General features: G+C 37.7%; 2 protein-coding genes across 2 annotated transcripts in view; one reads left to right on the forward strand and one right to left on the reverse strand.

The window, feature by feature from the left end:
- TBPL1 (TATA-box binding protein like 1) overlaps window positions 1–16105 on the forward strand; it is a 32384-nt gene that overhangs the window by 9562 nt on the left and 6717 nt on the right. Inside the window, exons 2-4 of the mRNA XM_004609019.3 lie at window positions 11779–11957; window positions 14446–14528; window positions 14691–14754. Of these exons, the coding sequence (XP_004609076.1) occupies window positions 11823–11957; window positions 14446–14528; window positions 14691–14754 (282 nt within the window). The 5' untranslated portion in view covers window positions 11779–11822. The remainder of the gene's footprint in view (window positions 1–11778; window positions 11958–14445; window positions 14529–14690; window positions 14755–16105) is intronic.
- Window positions 1–16105, reverse strand: part of SLC2A12 (solute carrier family 2 member 12) — a 97976-nt gene that overhangs the window by 8790 nt on the left and 73081 nt on the right. Inside the window, exon 4 of the mRNA XM_055135220.1 lies at window positions 296–383. Coding sequence (XP_054991195.1) covers window positions 296–383 — 88 coding nt within the window. The remainder of the gene's footprint in view (window positions 1–295; window positions 384–16105) is intronic.

Below are 16105 nucleotides of genomic sequence, written 5' to 3' on the forward strand. Positions count from 1 at the left end.
TAGTTTAAAATCTTTCAGTCTTTCATTTTTCCAGTAGAAGAATTGTGTGGGTATCTCTGGTCTCTAAGTTTCCCACATTTATCTTCTTTTGAGTGACACAGCCTGCAGCTAAACATTGGACAGGTTATGGACAAGAAATTCTTGGTGTTGCTTACATGTGGGATAAGTATTCATTATATTATGCTCTTTGCTTGTAAGATTTTAAAATTTTCACTTCTCGTATTTTACTGTTTTGTAGCTAGGAAAGTTTGAACTGCACACAATATTTTCCAAGTAACTAACTTCCAAATCTTACCTCCTTTTCTTAAAATGGCAATCCTGTATGGCACAAATCTTAAACAAGTTGTCAGCCCTCGAGCAGATATTCTGCATGAAGGGTAAACCTATAAAAGCAGTTGAAAGGAAACTGTCAAAATAGAAAATTTCACTTGTTTTGTTTTCACTTTGTAGTGTTCCTCTTGATTAAATTCTTGAGGAGCTGTCAGTGATCAGGTTTGAACTCTGAATTCACACTCGAAATAAAAATCTGATTACAGAGAAGTTTGAACTTTATGCATGCCAATCAATCCTCATACCTACCAGAAGCTGAAAGAGGTTTTGTTTGTTGGCGCCTTACTGAAATATCAACATTGATACTTGAAAATGAAAATGACAAGCCCTGGGTTTGATCCTCCGTGGGCAGCCCCCACTCCACTCAACTGCTGTATTATTAGCATTAGCTTCATGTCTAAATTAGCCTCACAAATTTTAGTCAGTTATTAAAGGTGACTCAGGACAAATACCAAGTTTCTCTGTAAAGTAAACAACTTCCCAGTTTTAAAAAATTTGTAATACGGGAAAGTAGAAACACCCCTATGATATGTCCAAGAAAACTATACCTTCCCCTTCAAATAAAATGAACCTGTCAACAGTTTTATTTGTATACTTTCTTGTATAGAGACATCCAAACTTATAGAACTTCTAATTTTGCTTATCCCTAGCTGAAAAAAAAAAATGAGCAAAGTATCTATTTGTAATATGAAATAGTCTAGATCAGATCCTTTTCCCTGTTTATTCCTATTCTTACATCTGACTATATCCCAAACATCCTCATAACCAGTAACCACTGTTTATATTTGAAAGGATGTTATTATTTTGGATTTTTTCCCATTCAGTTAAAAAATACTCATTTATCTGATCTATCAAAATTGCAGTATTTTTACCCGCTACTTTTAGTAGACTTAAAGAAACTTAATCTGTTATGTGTTTCAAAGCTTAAGCTTGAAGACTACACTAACTGAAAATACTTACCATTTTGAGTGCTATGGGCAGTGTAGAAGGAAATAAGTAATGATAATAAATTTGTTTTCCATGTGCAACATTGTGCTATAAAATAAGTTTTATTTTGCATAAATAGGTTTATGCATAAAAGTTTAGTTTTCACAACACACTGATAAATCCTGTTATCTGCCTTATATTATGATAAAGCCATTAAATAAATTAATCAAGGTCATACCACTGAGGGGTAATATCTGGATTTAACCCAAGTAGTATGTTCAAGAGTTTTCACTCTTAACCTTGAGCAAGAGAGAGAATTGTTTTTTTAAGAATGTCAAATTTGGGGCTGGAGTGATAGTACAGCCGTAGGGTGTTTACCTTGCACTTGGCCGACCCGGGCTCGATTCCCAGCATCCCATATGGTCCCCTTAGCACCACCAGGAATAATTCTGAGTGCATGAACCAGGAGTAACCCCTGAGCATCACCAGGTGTGACTCAAAAAAAAAGAGTGTCAAATTTGTTAGCTCGTGTAGTTTATTAAATGTGTTTAGTGCCAGAGCCATAGTACCGGGAGTGAACAGGCTTGTCCCTTGTATGCAACCAACCTGGGTTCAATCCTTGGCACCAGATCCTGCCAGCAGTGACCCCAGAGCCCAGGAGTAAGCTCTGAGCACTGCCAGGTAAGTGTGGCCCCCCCAAAGTAACAAAACTATATATATAGTGCCTCGTAAACAGTCTAAGCTGGGGTACAAAAATGTGTAAGATTTGATTAGATTTGATTCTGCATTTGAGGAACTTGATGCCTACCAAAGAGACGGGGAGTCTCTATATAAGAAGGGTCACTACAGAGTGGGGAAATACTGTCCTCAGGGTAAGCATAGCAACCCAGTAATGGAACTCTCAGAAGAGATACTCCGGTTCCATCTCAGGGATCAGATGTCTTAGCTCCTTTTATTTCCTATTTTATTCATCTTGGTTTTGATTACCTACTTTGGTAGAGTGTTCAGAACTTCACCTCCAGTCCGAACCTTCTCATGGATAACTCAAAAGCACCTTCAGTTCAGCATATCCAAGACTCTTTATTCTCTGTCTTTTCCCATATTCATTGCAAACCTGCAGTTCCTCCAGTGTTTCTGTCTCCGTAAATACTATCTTAGCTCACACTGGAGTCATCCTGTCTTGTTTTTTCCTTATACCTGTGTAGGTAGTCACACAGCTCTGTTCACTGTCTTCTAAAATGTCTATCTTTCCTATACATCAATTTTCATTCACCTTGTTCCCACTTCTGTCATCCCTTGTCTGACTGCTTGCTACACTAGCCTTTGAATTTCCTGGCCTTTCTCATCTAGTCCTTTCTCCTTTCAAGGGGCAGAGGTGTATTTAAAATAATAATAATAATAATAATAATACATGTCATATCCTGCTGTTCTTGTAATTTGCCATTGCTCTTGGGTTAATTGAAATGGTTAGTTGACATTTGTTAGATCTTTTATAAGTTAAAAATGCTTAGCAAGGCCAGAAGGTAGGATTTGACCCCTCCGGGTGTCTTCCAGCTGGCCTTACATCACTTTCTCTTTCACACTTCCTATTCTAGCCATGCTGTGAGCTTCCTTTAGGTCTGAATGATTTCTATTTTTGACTCCCTCCTCAGCCCCAACCTGGCAAATGCCTACTGGTTGTATCCGCTACTGTCAGGCTCACTGTTGAATTCCCATACCCTAGCATGGGGCCTAACACTTAGGTTTCCAATTTGTTCATACAGAATTGATTGAATAAAGGTAATGCTGTGCTACAGAGTAAGTAGGAGTGGAGTTGGAGAGATAGTACAGTGGGTGGACATTTACCTTGCATACGGTGGACCAGGCTTTGGTCTCCTGAGTGCGTTAGGAGTGATTCCTGAGCGTATTAGGAGTGATTAGGAAGGAAGGGAGGAAGGAAGGGAGAAAGGAAGGAAAGAAGGAAGGAAGGAAGGAAGGAAGGAAGGAAGGAAGGAAGGAAGGAAGGAAGGAAGGAAGGAAGGAAGGAAGGAAGGAAGAAGGAAGGGAAGGTGGGAGGAAGAGAGGAAGGAAGAAGGAAGGGACGGAGGAAGGGAGGGTTGAAGGAAGAGAGGAAGGAAGAAGGAAGGGAGGGAGGAAAGAAGAGAGGAAGGAAGAAAGAAGGAAGGGAGGGTGGAAGGAAGAGAGGAAGGGAGGGAGGGAGGAGGGAAAAGAAGAAATTTTGAATGATCACTTTAATGCCATCTGTTATGTTTTGAATAAGTGTTAATATACAGTATAAAATAAAATAAGTTATGAAGATATGCCATCATTATATACAATCTAGGTAAACAGAATGGATGAAATAGTTAAAAAAAAAAAAGGTTTATCTGGGGCCAGAGCAATAGCATATCGGTAGGATGTTTGCCTTGCACACAGATGACCTAGGTTCAATCCTCAGCATCTGCAGGCACTGCCAAGAGTAATTCCTTAATGCAGAGCTATGAGTGACCCCTGAGTATCACCAGGTGTTGCCCCCCCACACACACACCCAAAAAAAAAGAAATAAGTAGGAATGAACCAGGTATAGTGTTTTTTGATGTGGGGCACACACCCACCAGTGCTTAGGGCTTATTCCTGTCTTTGCACTCAGGGACCTTGTGTGGTGTCAGGGATCAGACCTGGGTTTGCCATATGCAAGGCAGCATACAAGCATACTTACCTACTATTCTGTCTCTGGCACAAGATGTAAACTGTTTGGCAAAAGGTTAATTGACATTTGTTAGATCTTTTATAAATTAAAAATCACAGAAGGAAAAGCAAACAAAGGATATGAAACATATAAGAAATAAGTAGCAGTATTTGAAACTGTCACCCTGAGAATTTAGGAAAAATTATTTTATTGTTTCTGGAGTGATAGCACAGCAGGTAGGCTGACCCAGGTTCGATTTCTCCGTCCCTCTCGGAGAGCCCAACAAGCTACCGAGAGTATCCTGCCCACACGGCAGAGTCTGGCAAGCTACCTCTGGCGTATTTGATATGCCAAAAATAGTAACAAGTCTCAGAATGGAGACGTTACTGGTGCCCGCTCGAGCAAATCGATGAACAATGGCGCAACAGTGCTACAGTGCTAGCTTTCATATTAGGTTGTTGGAGTTTTTTTTTTTTTTTCATCACACCCAGCAATGCACAGGGGTTACTCCTGGCTCTGCACTCAGGAATTACTCCTGGCAGTGCTCAGGGAACCTTATGGGATGCTGGGAATCAAACGCGGGTTGGCTGCATGCAAGACAAAAGCCCTACCCTCTATGCTATCACTCCAGCCCCAAGTTGTTGGAGATTTTTGCAAAATTCTTATTTTACTAAATAAGCAGCATATATGCATACAATCCTTATCTTGTTTTCTGTACGTAGTTGAATGTATAGATTTGGTAGCTTTAAGAAAAATGTTTCAAAAAGAAAAGAGAAGAAAAATGTGCCTATGTGAGAGCATAGGAAAAAAAACTTGACTATATCACTGAGGTAGATCACTCTGAAATTTATTTTTTTGCAGTGTTGGGATCAAACCAAGGTTCTCACACATGCAGGGCAAGTGCTCACTCTCTCAGTTAGATTCCTGGCTCCCTCCTGCACCCCTTCCCCTTTAAACCCAAGTGAAAATGATTTGCTGTAGTGTAAATGTTTATATCTTAAAGATACAGTGTTACCAAATCACACCCATCACAGCTGAGTCAGTCCTTTTTTCAGGCCATAGCATCCTTTCTGTTTGTCCCAAGACCCCTCACCCCATACTCTTAGTTTTTTGTAATCAGAAAATGGCCTCATGCTAGAATGTCACCCTCCAGATTGCCCTTTCGTGCATGTGAAGTTCTGTCTTTACTGTCCCCTTTAAGCACCAAATGCATTTTAATAAGGAAACTGGGGATTTCAGAACTGTGATGATAGTTTAAATATAATAATCTAATTTCTAAATTTGTCTGTACTATGTCCTTATCTAAAATGCTTGAATTCTGGCATTTTAGAATTAGATGGGATCTTAGAAATCCACATAGTAGAGGACTTCTAACTTCCCTAGCTGTTGTTTTCTTTTCTGTCCCTCTCCCTTTTTGAAACTTACCTTCTGGGGCATCTACAAAGTTGTGGGGTTTTGGATTTGGAAATAACTTAATAACATCTGCTTCTGTGGAACTTTCTAACAGTTTCTTTTACATTCATATTTTGAAAACAACTATCTTTTCCTTTTTTGTGCTTAATGTCCTGAGACTTTCCTCATGTAACTATTTTTGCATATCACACTCTCCTACTTTCCCTCTGGCTATCAAGATAGCTGTGCCCTCTTTAAATGGTACCTTCCTGATAGTCGAATATTTCTGTAGCAAAGAGGCTATTTCTTTGCTTTGGTCATTCCTGCACACCTAGGGTAGTGGGATCTTGTTCTTTAATAATTAAATGCTATTTTGTCTCAGTGTGATCTATAATAAAGGAGCCCTTTTGTTCTGAAATAACTTTTTTAAATCATGGGAAATTTCAAGCAGAAATGTAGAGGAAATGGTATAATAAATACTAATCTACACCTACCTTTGTATCTGTCACCTGGATTTGACAATTAATAAGAAATTAAGTGGTAATGTTACATATTTTGGCTAAAAAATACAATTATACCCACTGTGCAAATTTATTTTATACCTTAGAATAGTTCACATTTTTTGGTTCCTGTGACAAGACTCCAGATATTGAGGAAATAATATGAAACTTTTTTGACATCCTTATTTCTAAGTACATTATTATGAAAAATACCTGTATTTAAAGGAAATTATAGTCAAGACACTCTTGAATATTTCACTATTCATCTCTAAAAAGTATCATCTCTAAAAACTCTATATAACTAGCCACCCTCTTATTTCACCAAGAAAATTACAATAATTTTCTAATACATATCATGCAAGTTTTCCTTAAGTACCCTACAGCTTTTTTGCTCAAATTAGGACACACTTCAGTTCATTATAAAAGTGTGAACTTTCTGATTATTGATGTTAAATTTTATTTTATGTTTTGCCTTATCAGTCTACCCCAGGAATCAGCAAACTTTTTCTTAAACGTCAAGATAGCAACTATCTTTAGAGTGTGATTATTTGGGACAACACATTGGTACTCAGTACTTATACCAGTATTTATAAGTACATGAACGTGATTATATTCTAATAAATAACGTTTTAAAAAAAAGACAGGCAGTGGCTGAAGTCTATAGTATAGCAGGTAGGATGCTTGCATGGCTGCGGCCAACCCCGGTTCAATCCCTGCACCCTATATGGTCCCCTAGCCCCTCTGTGGCCCAAAAGACAGAAACAAAGTAAAAATTGACTGGCAGTAGACCATTGTCAGTAGTTTTCTGATCCCTGTCTAACCTATCATCATGGTTTTCTTAGTTGCAGTGGCATGCATGCCTTGCTTTTAGTAGAGGATTGTTCGTGTGGAGTTTGCAGAGTGGTCTGTATCCAATCTTCCCCTACTTCTGCCATTCTCAAATAATGTTTGATCACTTTTTGGCTAGACCCTCGAGGCTCAGTATCTTCAGAGACAACTTGAATACGCTTAAAGTAGCTTGAAACTATTTTTGTGTATTCAGATGCTTATGTAATTTTATTCTTTTGGCTTTTATATTTAAAGTCATTTCGCTCTTGTCTTGTGATTCATGTTTTCTTTTGTTTATAAGTTCATTGTGATTTGTCAAGGTTAAATATCTTTTCCTGATACCTGAATTTTTAACTTTAGTAAACTTAGATGCAGTTTTTCTTCAAAACCAGAAGGTGGCAGTGTCTTCTGGGTGCCACTGCTAGCAAGTCAGAGGCCTCAAGGTACAACCGTGATAGGATCTTGCTCATAAAATCATTGCATAAAACTGAAACTGCCTCAGTTTCTGTGAAACATTTTAATAGAAAGTTACGAATTTGACATTTTCTGGGGTTATGACACATGCAGGCTTGAACTTCTCTTTTTTATCAGAGGGCAGTAGTTAACAAAACCCCACAGCTGCCACCATATAAATGGTCCAATTTCACTGATAATGACTTACCTCGGAAGAGAAGGCAAGCTGATGAAACTCCCAGGTACACCGGTCTTCAGGCTGAGAATTATGGGGTTCCTAGAGAGGGGGAGTGGCCCAAGAATTGTTCCAGTTCTAAAGATCCTAGAGCTTCTGAAACTGGTGGCTTTGTATGCAGCCAAATTTCACAATACTGACAGTCTAGTAGAAGCACAACAAATTACACGGGAAAGTAGCATAAAGCCCACTAAGCTCTATAGGTGAAAATAGTAGCACACAAAGTGTTTAGCTGGCAATAAGCAGCTCAGTAAATTCTCAGTGACTTCAATAACACCATTGTGAGATACAACAATTTTCACAATTTTTTTTTACTTAGCTGTTTTTTTTTTTATAATCCCACTTACCTTTTTGTTGTAACAAGCTATATAAAATAAATTATTTTATACCTGTCGGGACTGGAGTGATAGCACAGCGGGTAGGGCGTTAGCCTTGCACGCGGCCGACCTGGGTTCGATTCCCAGCATCCCATATGGTCCCCTGAGCACCACCAGGGGTAATTCCTTAGTGCAGAGCCAGGAGTGACCCCTATGCATCATCAGGTGTCACCCAAAAGGGGAAAAAAAATATTTTATATCTGTCAAGAGGGCTGGCTTGGGATGAGGGGGTGAGAGATTGGGAATAGTGGAGGGAAGATAACTAATGGAGATTTGGTGCTAAAACATTGAATGTCCAAGACAACTGTATTATGAACAACTTTGTAAGCCTGTCACTGTATCACTGTCATCCCATTGCTTATCGATTTGCTCGAGCTGACACCAGTAACGTCTCCATTTTGAGACTTGTTACTGTTTTTGGCATATCGAATACACCACAGGTAGTTTGCCAGGCTCTGCCATGTGGGCGAGATACTCTTGGTAGCTTGCCGGGCTCTCTGAGAGGGGCGGAGGAATTGAACCCGGGTTGGCCACGTGTAAGGCGAATGCCTACCACTGTGCTTTCGCTCCAGCCCTACTTTGTAAGCCATGGTGTTTAAATAAAATTAAAAGATTTTTTAAAAAAATTAAAAGATAGCATAAATCTAGGAAAAATGTATGAGAATCCTAAAATACCAGTTTAGAGATTTCCTTTGCGAGGAAAGGGAATGAGATACCTGGTTTGGGAAAAGTTTATCAACTATAATGTTTATTTGTAAAGCTATTACTGATATTTAGGTATTATTCTTTTTGTCCTTTTGTTTGTTATAAATAATTATGTCTTATTAGCACTATGACTTTAAATGCCACTTTCAGAAACTATAATTTTTGTGGCATTTTTAAATACATTCCTCTTGAAACTTTACAGACCAATGGAAGCATTGTAGATAAGTCACTATGGAACATAATAAAGTATACTGCATGTGCATTTTCATGGATATTGCCTAAAGGACTTGTGGGTGTGGAGGGTGACAGCTCTTGGATTTATATGAAGTAGATGACATTGGAAGTAAAGTTTCAAGTTTGGTAACAAGTTTTTACAGATGGTTTGGAATTCTAGATAGGGGAGAACTTTAATATAGAAATGGAGATTGGAATATTAGGTTTTCTAGCACCCTTCAATAAATTATTGATTGATTTACTTGAACAGTATTGAACCATGTGACTAGAGACTTAAAATACATTCTAACATCAGAATTAATTTGGGGGAATAGATGATCAAGATATTTAACCATGGATACTAGCATAGTCATGAGCAAATCAAAATATTTCTTCATACATAGTTTCCACTTATATACTGCTTTTTGTAGCCTATTCTCACTCTAATGTGTATTATTTTATTATAGATTTGTCTGTATACAACAAAATTCTAAGACTTGAGGGAGTCAAGAAGATACTACTCTCACATTCAAGAAATCTGAAGTTAGGAAGTGCAGGGATAAGGAGTTTCCATGTATTAGGTTCTCAGGCTTCTTCTGTTTTACGGTTCTACCACCCTTATCTCTTCACAGTTTCCTGATCCTGATTAGCTCCTGAAGCTTAATTTCTCCCCCCAGACTCCCAGCAAGAGTCAAAGAAGAGCATAGACCAAAGGGTATGCTTTTCTAGCTTAGGTTGTTCCCTGTAAGATGACTTCGAGCAAGTACTCTATTTCATTTCACATTTCACTAACCAGAACAGAATCATGTGATCTACATCTGTTACCATGGAGACTGAAAAGTTTGGTACACTGGCCCCCTGCTTTCCATTGGTTCAATTCTCCAAAGTAATCTGAAGTTTTAAGAGCTAAATTCAGTTATTTTAAGCAACCATATTCACTTAATGTTTATTCCAAAATATTGTTGTGCTTGTTCTTTTATTGTTGTTTCTCTCTTTACTGTGCCTATTTAGGTCTAGACTTGTAGGGGGAAAACAGTATAAATTGGGTTTGAATACATTCTGTGGTTTCCACCCTCCTTCCCTGCGTGGAAGGAGGACCATGTCTTGGTATGTGTCCCTGAGGTTAGGTGAGACCTCTTAAGCAGTGCCTTATTGTGTGGTTCTTTGTGAAGGAAGAGTGGAATGGATATGGGGTGAGGAACCAGGAGCCTGTACTGCCCAGTCACTTCACAGTCTTTTTCGAGAAAATAATAGAAAACTTTTGCAGTGTACAGATAGCTCAATATCTGGGTTAGAGTCATGAAAGTAATTACTGAGAAATTTCTGCTCTGCCTCTTTGGTTAAACTTATCTATAATAGCTGTCATTTTTGTTATTTCCCAGGTATATGTGCCAGTTTTCATGTTTGCTATCATTCCCACACACTGTGATAGAATTCTATCTTAATATTGAGAAATCTGAAGCACAAATAGATTATTTGGCATTCCTTAGTTCTAATAACTGGTAAGAGGTGACTCAGACATCAAATCTGTTGCTTAAACTGTCTCTGACCTCTGCTTATTAATCTACCTGCTGATATATCCATAGGGTCCTCTGCTCTGCCTGCCCCACTCATGCTACAGAAAGATCATTTGACGTTGCTCAAGCATTTACAGGCAGAAAAAATGAATAAAGTTGAGATATATTTGATACACAGAATTAAATAAGGTCTTTTGTAGTTTGGTCAGACATACTGTATTCTATTCTTGGCATTTTCATTGTTTTAGTCATGTAATAATTTCAATAATCCTAAAAAGAGTACTAATTTTTCATATTTTTAAAAAATGTGGATACCCAATCAAACATTTGTACTGGGTATAGGTCGTGTTTAGTAAATATTAGGAATTGCTTTTGTTTATAGAAATAATTTCATTCATTTGAAAATTACATGTCATGTCTTGTATTTATAAAAGTCATATTGAACTATATTAGAGATTGTCTCTACACAAACTAAATTATGAGCTTCTGGTGACCAAAAGATTTTGCCTTATTCCTTTCTTCCTCCAGTAACCATAGTATATAGCATATAAAAGGTGTTTGGTAAATGAATAATGAATGAATGTGTAGTGAAGAAGAAAATTATATTTCTGCTTTAAATTTAATTATAGCACTTAAAATCAAGACAGCTCAACCTTTTTATACCCTGGCAAGATTTGTGAAGTGGGTTATATTATCACTCATCAGGCTTGGCCACTGGGACCGCAGAGTCCAGCCATTGAATATGGTGTATCTGAAGAGTTGTCATAACTGTAATTGGAATATAGTGGTTGTAAAGGCAAGTGGGAGATAATTTTGGCAAGCCCCTGCTATGTAAACATTGTGTAATAATTTAATTTATTTTTAATATATTTTTTCAATATTTTTTATTGAATCACTGTGAGATAGACTCTTAAAAGCTGTTCATGATTAGGTTTCAGTCATATAGTGTTCCAACACTCATCCATCTATCAGTGTACATTTCCCAGCACCAGTGTCCCCAGTTTCTCTCCCATCACCTCCCACCCCACCACGAGGCAGGCACTTCTCTCTCTCTCTCTCTCTCTCTCTCTCTCTCTCTCTCTCTCTCTCTCTCTCTCCCTCTCTGTGTCTCTTGCTCTCACTCTCGCTCTCTCTCTCTTGCTCTCCCTTTTTTTCTTTCTCTTTCCTTTAGAGCATTGTGGTTTGCAATTATGTAATAATTTTATGGAAGGCAGTTTAGGTATAGATTTTCAAGGATTTTTATAAGGATATTACCTTTTTTTTTTGGTTTTTGGGTCATACCCGGCAATGCTCAGGGGTTACTCCTGGCTCTGCACTCAGGAATTACTCCTGGCGGTGCTCAGGGGACCATATGGGATGCTGGGATTAGAACCCAGGTCGGCCTCGTGCAAGGCAAACACCCTACCTGCTGTGCTATCGCTCCAGCCCCCGAGGATATTACCTTTTAAAAAATATTCTAAGTAGACAAAAGAATGGGCTTGATTTGATCTGAGTAGTATATGAAAATAATATATCTTAAAATGCAAAAGATTTATCTTGCACTTTAATTTTTAGGATTATCTGAAATTTTTAGGATTGCCTGTGAAAAATAAATTAACACATTTGCATTACTTTATTTTGTTTTATTTCTCAGGATGTGATCTTCGTGGTGGGAAGCTAAGTTTTTCAGCTACCCCAATGGATGCAGACAGCGATGTTGCATTGGACATTCTAATTACAAATGTAGTCTGTGTTTTTAGAACAAGATGCCATTTGAACTTAAGGAAGATTGCTTTGGAGGGAGCAAATGTAATTTATAAGCGTGATGTTGGAGTAAGTATCAAAATTTTGGTATGTATGTTAATATAGCCTAATTTATAAAATATGATATTAAATATTCATTCTATAGATAGTTTGAGTACCTTAGCATTCTAGTTGTACTAGGTACAAACTATAAGACTATAGAAGTGACCTCTCCTTTTAAGAATTAGCAACTATAAATAGATACCTTTCTGCATATCTTACTGAAGAATGCACTAGCTACTGAACGTTTTATTGGTTCCACAGTTTCTTTGACCTGCATATGGGATGTTTATGTATTTCGTATATGTTTATTCAGTATGACTATACTTGAATGATACCCTAGTACCCCCATATAGATATAGATAGATATAAATATGCACACATATACATATAGCAATTTGTATCGTATGTTATCACAACCTTCTGGAATGAACTCTGACAGTTCGTTTTATTCCCATTTTAGGGGTGGGAAGAGTCTCCATAGCTGTGCTTTAAGTGTCACTCCTAATGACACTTGTACAGGTCCAACAGTACGGTGCTGAGACTCAGTGATACCATGCTGCTTTGGTCTCTCTGGAGGCCACCACAGTGACCCTGGCTTTGCAGAGGGGGAACATGTAGTACCAGGAATTGAACCTACGGCCTCATGAATGCGTGCATGCAGGCTTTACAGCACCTTGAGCTATTTCCCTAGCCCCACAGTTGGTATTCTTTATTAGCAAATGGTTGTAAATAGTCCTTACCTGGACTCTTTTGGTGAGGGGTACATCAGCCAGTGCTCTAGGCTTACTCTTTGCTTTACAATCAGTCACTCTTGGTGACTATGTGAGGTGCCAGGGATAGAACCCAAGTTCAAGTTTAGCGATATGTGAGGAAGGAGCTCTACACAATGTGCATTGTCCAGCCCTCACCTGGACAATCTAAATTTTAGTTTTTATTAAACCTGTAATATTTCAAAGTCAATAACTTGCTTTTGGTGTTAATGTTTTGAGATTGAAATAAATTTCAGTGGCTGTTCATTTGTTTTTATTAAAAGAATGATGATACATATATGTTTATTATGTTACACATGTTTATTATGAAAACTTAGAATGTATATGACAACTTGAAGATGTTCCTTTGTAATAATCACCCCCAGCTGTGCTCAGTTGCCAAAGATGCTTTGGCCACCAGAGCTGTGTTAGTGGTGCTTGGAGGGACAGAGAGTGGTGGAGCTTGTAATGTCAGAGATTGAACTCTGGCCCAGGTGTGTATTCTGTCACTGGATCTGTTTTGATAGTTGTGTTTTTTAAACTTGACAGTTAGCTATCAAAATTAGGTACATTATCTGTACTTCTTAATACCATGAACTAAGATGAGTTAAATTAAATGACAAATTTTTGTGATCCACAATTAAGGATTCTCAAGTTCATCAGTAATGCCTTATTTTTTTACTTAAAAGGAAAAAACTATGGAGAAATTCAGAGAGACAGAGTGCCTAAAATGGCTTTGTAAATAGTCTTTGCATGTAGTAAAGAATAAAGGCTAAATTGATGGACAAGCTGGTAATGAATGATTAAAATACATAGTAAACTTAGTCCAGTGTTTCTCCATTATATCTATGAACTGTTTTAATTGAGATTTAATTAAGATCTCTGGTAAATTCTCTAGCATCAGATTTAATAACTTTCTAGTTTTGATAATGTGGAATATGACAGCAGGAAGAAATTCAAAATATAACAAAAATGTTAGAGAAAAATAACTGGTTTGTGTTTTATTTTATTCTTTGCACTCAGTGGACGAACGTATTGTCATAAATAAAAGTTGCAAAGAAAATTTAAATTCATACATTTATTATCTTGAGTCTTGGTCCTTAATCTATTTGTATTAACTTCATAGGTAAATTTATGCAAGTAGTTTTAAATTCTTTTCATATCTAAGAAATGAAGATATAATATTACATTTTTAGCTCCTACATTTCTCTTCTCTAAGATACTGAACTTGAATATGTAATAGGCGTCTCAACAAGATACAGTAGGAAGTAGTAATGAATGTTATGAAGAAGTAAAGTAGAATCAAAAGTTTAAAAAAATGTAAGGGGGTGGTGTTTTAGTAGAATAATCAAGAAAGACCTGTTTATTGAGGTGCTGTCAGATGAGACCTGACAAGAGTGAAAATAATGATTGAGTGTTGAAAATAAATGAAACAGGTACTATAGAGCTTTGAAAAGCATGAAGTTAGGCTTGTTTGAAGATATGTGAATATTGCAAATTTTAGTTATGTGACCCAAGTGGAATGAGAGTTGAAAAGTTCATATACTGAGAGTACAATTTAGGCTAGACAGTGATTTTATATATGTCTTTTTGGAGTAGGTTCTTTGTCTTTTATATAGAACATTATTTTTAAATGGGTGGTTTGGAGGATAGTTATTTTAGTCTTGGGCAATCTTTGAGAAGTATTTAATCCTTAAAGTGGCCACATAGAACAAAACCATATGTGGAGTGTTTATGTAATCAGGGCTTTTGTTTATATTTTGCAGAAAGTATTAATGAAGCTTAGAAAACCTAGAATTACAGCTACAATTTGGTCCTCAGGAAAAATTATTTGCACTGGAGCAACAAGGTAAATGTTATATGAGGTTTTTATTTTAATTTTTAAAAATACCTCTTACAATGGTATTTTCCCGGACTTAAGGCAAATTATATGTAGACTTTTGCAAATTTCTTCAGTTTAAAATTTATTTCCTGTGAAACTGATCTTCTTTTTCTTTCCTTTAAACTGTAGTGAGGAAGAAGCTAAATTTGGCGCCAGACGATTAGCCCGCAGTCTGCAAAAGCTAGGTTTCCAGGTAACATTTTGAAAAATTACCTAGACTGCCAGTATGTAAAGATTTATTTTGTAAAGTTAAACTGTTTTCTTAGAAGTCTATAAAAATTGCCATAACAACTTCTTCTAAGAATTGACCTTTATTTTAGAGGTTTTTTCCCTTTATTTGTTTTTGGGTATTCTTCAGCTCCAAAGTATAGAAGTAAAACCTTCCCTATAGAGCACATCCTTTCCCATAGGGACACTTGTTTCCTTACATGTTAACAGCCATTTCGATTCTTTATGTTCTCTCCCTTATCACTTTAAAAAGAATAACATGTTCTTTTGATCCCCTCAAGAGGGCATGTTGGACTGAGGGCAGAAATTGGCAGGGCTCTGTTGACTGTGCACAGTAGAGGGGTGACCAGGAAGCTCTCAGCCCTGTGAGTCAGCATCCCTACCAGGCTAACGGGATCATATCTTATTATGCAGAGACATAAATTTAATATACATTATATACTCTGTAGGCACTTGAGAAATAATGAATAAATGAAAGATAAAGACGAGCCGTGGTCCCAAGAGAGGCGGGCCCAGGTTTTATGGAATGTGGATGGGAAGTCGAGGGTCCGTCTTGTTTGATGATGTCTGAGGATGAGTGCCAGGAAGCATGGAAGGGCAGAGCTCGGGAGGGCAAAGTGTCAGTGCTGAAAGAGAGTGGCAAGAACAGGGAGTGGCTGGCAGTAAGGGGAACCGAACTTGCTGTTAGGCCACTTCTACAGTTGCGTAACTGACTCTGCAAGCTTTGTGCAAATTCTCAGTTGAAAGATCATCCAGAATAGTGATCTCATTAAAGGTTTGGAAGTTAATCAGATAAAAACACTGGCAGAAGTAGTGGAATTTATCATTAATTAATTTTAAACAATAATATTGTCTGTAGCACTGTAGCACTGTCATCCCGTTGTTCATCGATTTGCTCGAGCAGGCACCAGTAACGTCTCCATTGTGAGACTTGTTACTGTTTTTGGTATATCGAATATGTCACGGGTAGCTTGCCAGGCTCTGCCATGTGGGCGGGATATCAAACAATATTATAAAAACATTGTTTTAAGTGTGGAAGCCTCTTGGCATAACAATAGAAAGGGTCTTGGTCATATTTTGGGGTTTTAGGGTTTTTTGTTTGTTTTCATGTTTTTTTTTTAGGGTAATTTGGGGGTAGGGTTATTAGTATGTTTTTGGGTTTGGGGCCACATCCAGCAGTGCTAAGGGCTTATTCCTGGCTCTGCATTCGGGAAGTGCTCAAGGGGCCAAGTGTGGTACTGGGAATCGATCCTAGATCAGCCACATGCAGGCAAGCACCCTATCCTCTGTACTTTCTCGAGCCCCAACATGAGAAA

This window comes from Sorex araneus, chromosome 4, assembly GCF_027595985.1.
Source record: "Sorex araneus isolate mSorAra2 chromosome 4, mSorAra2.pri, whole genome shotgun sequence".
Lineage (NCBI taxonomy): Eukaryota > Metazoa > Chordata > Mammalia > Eulipotyphla > Soricidae > Sorex > Sorex araneus.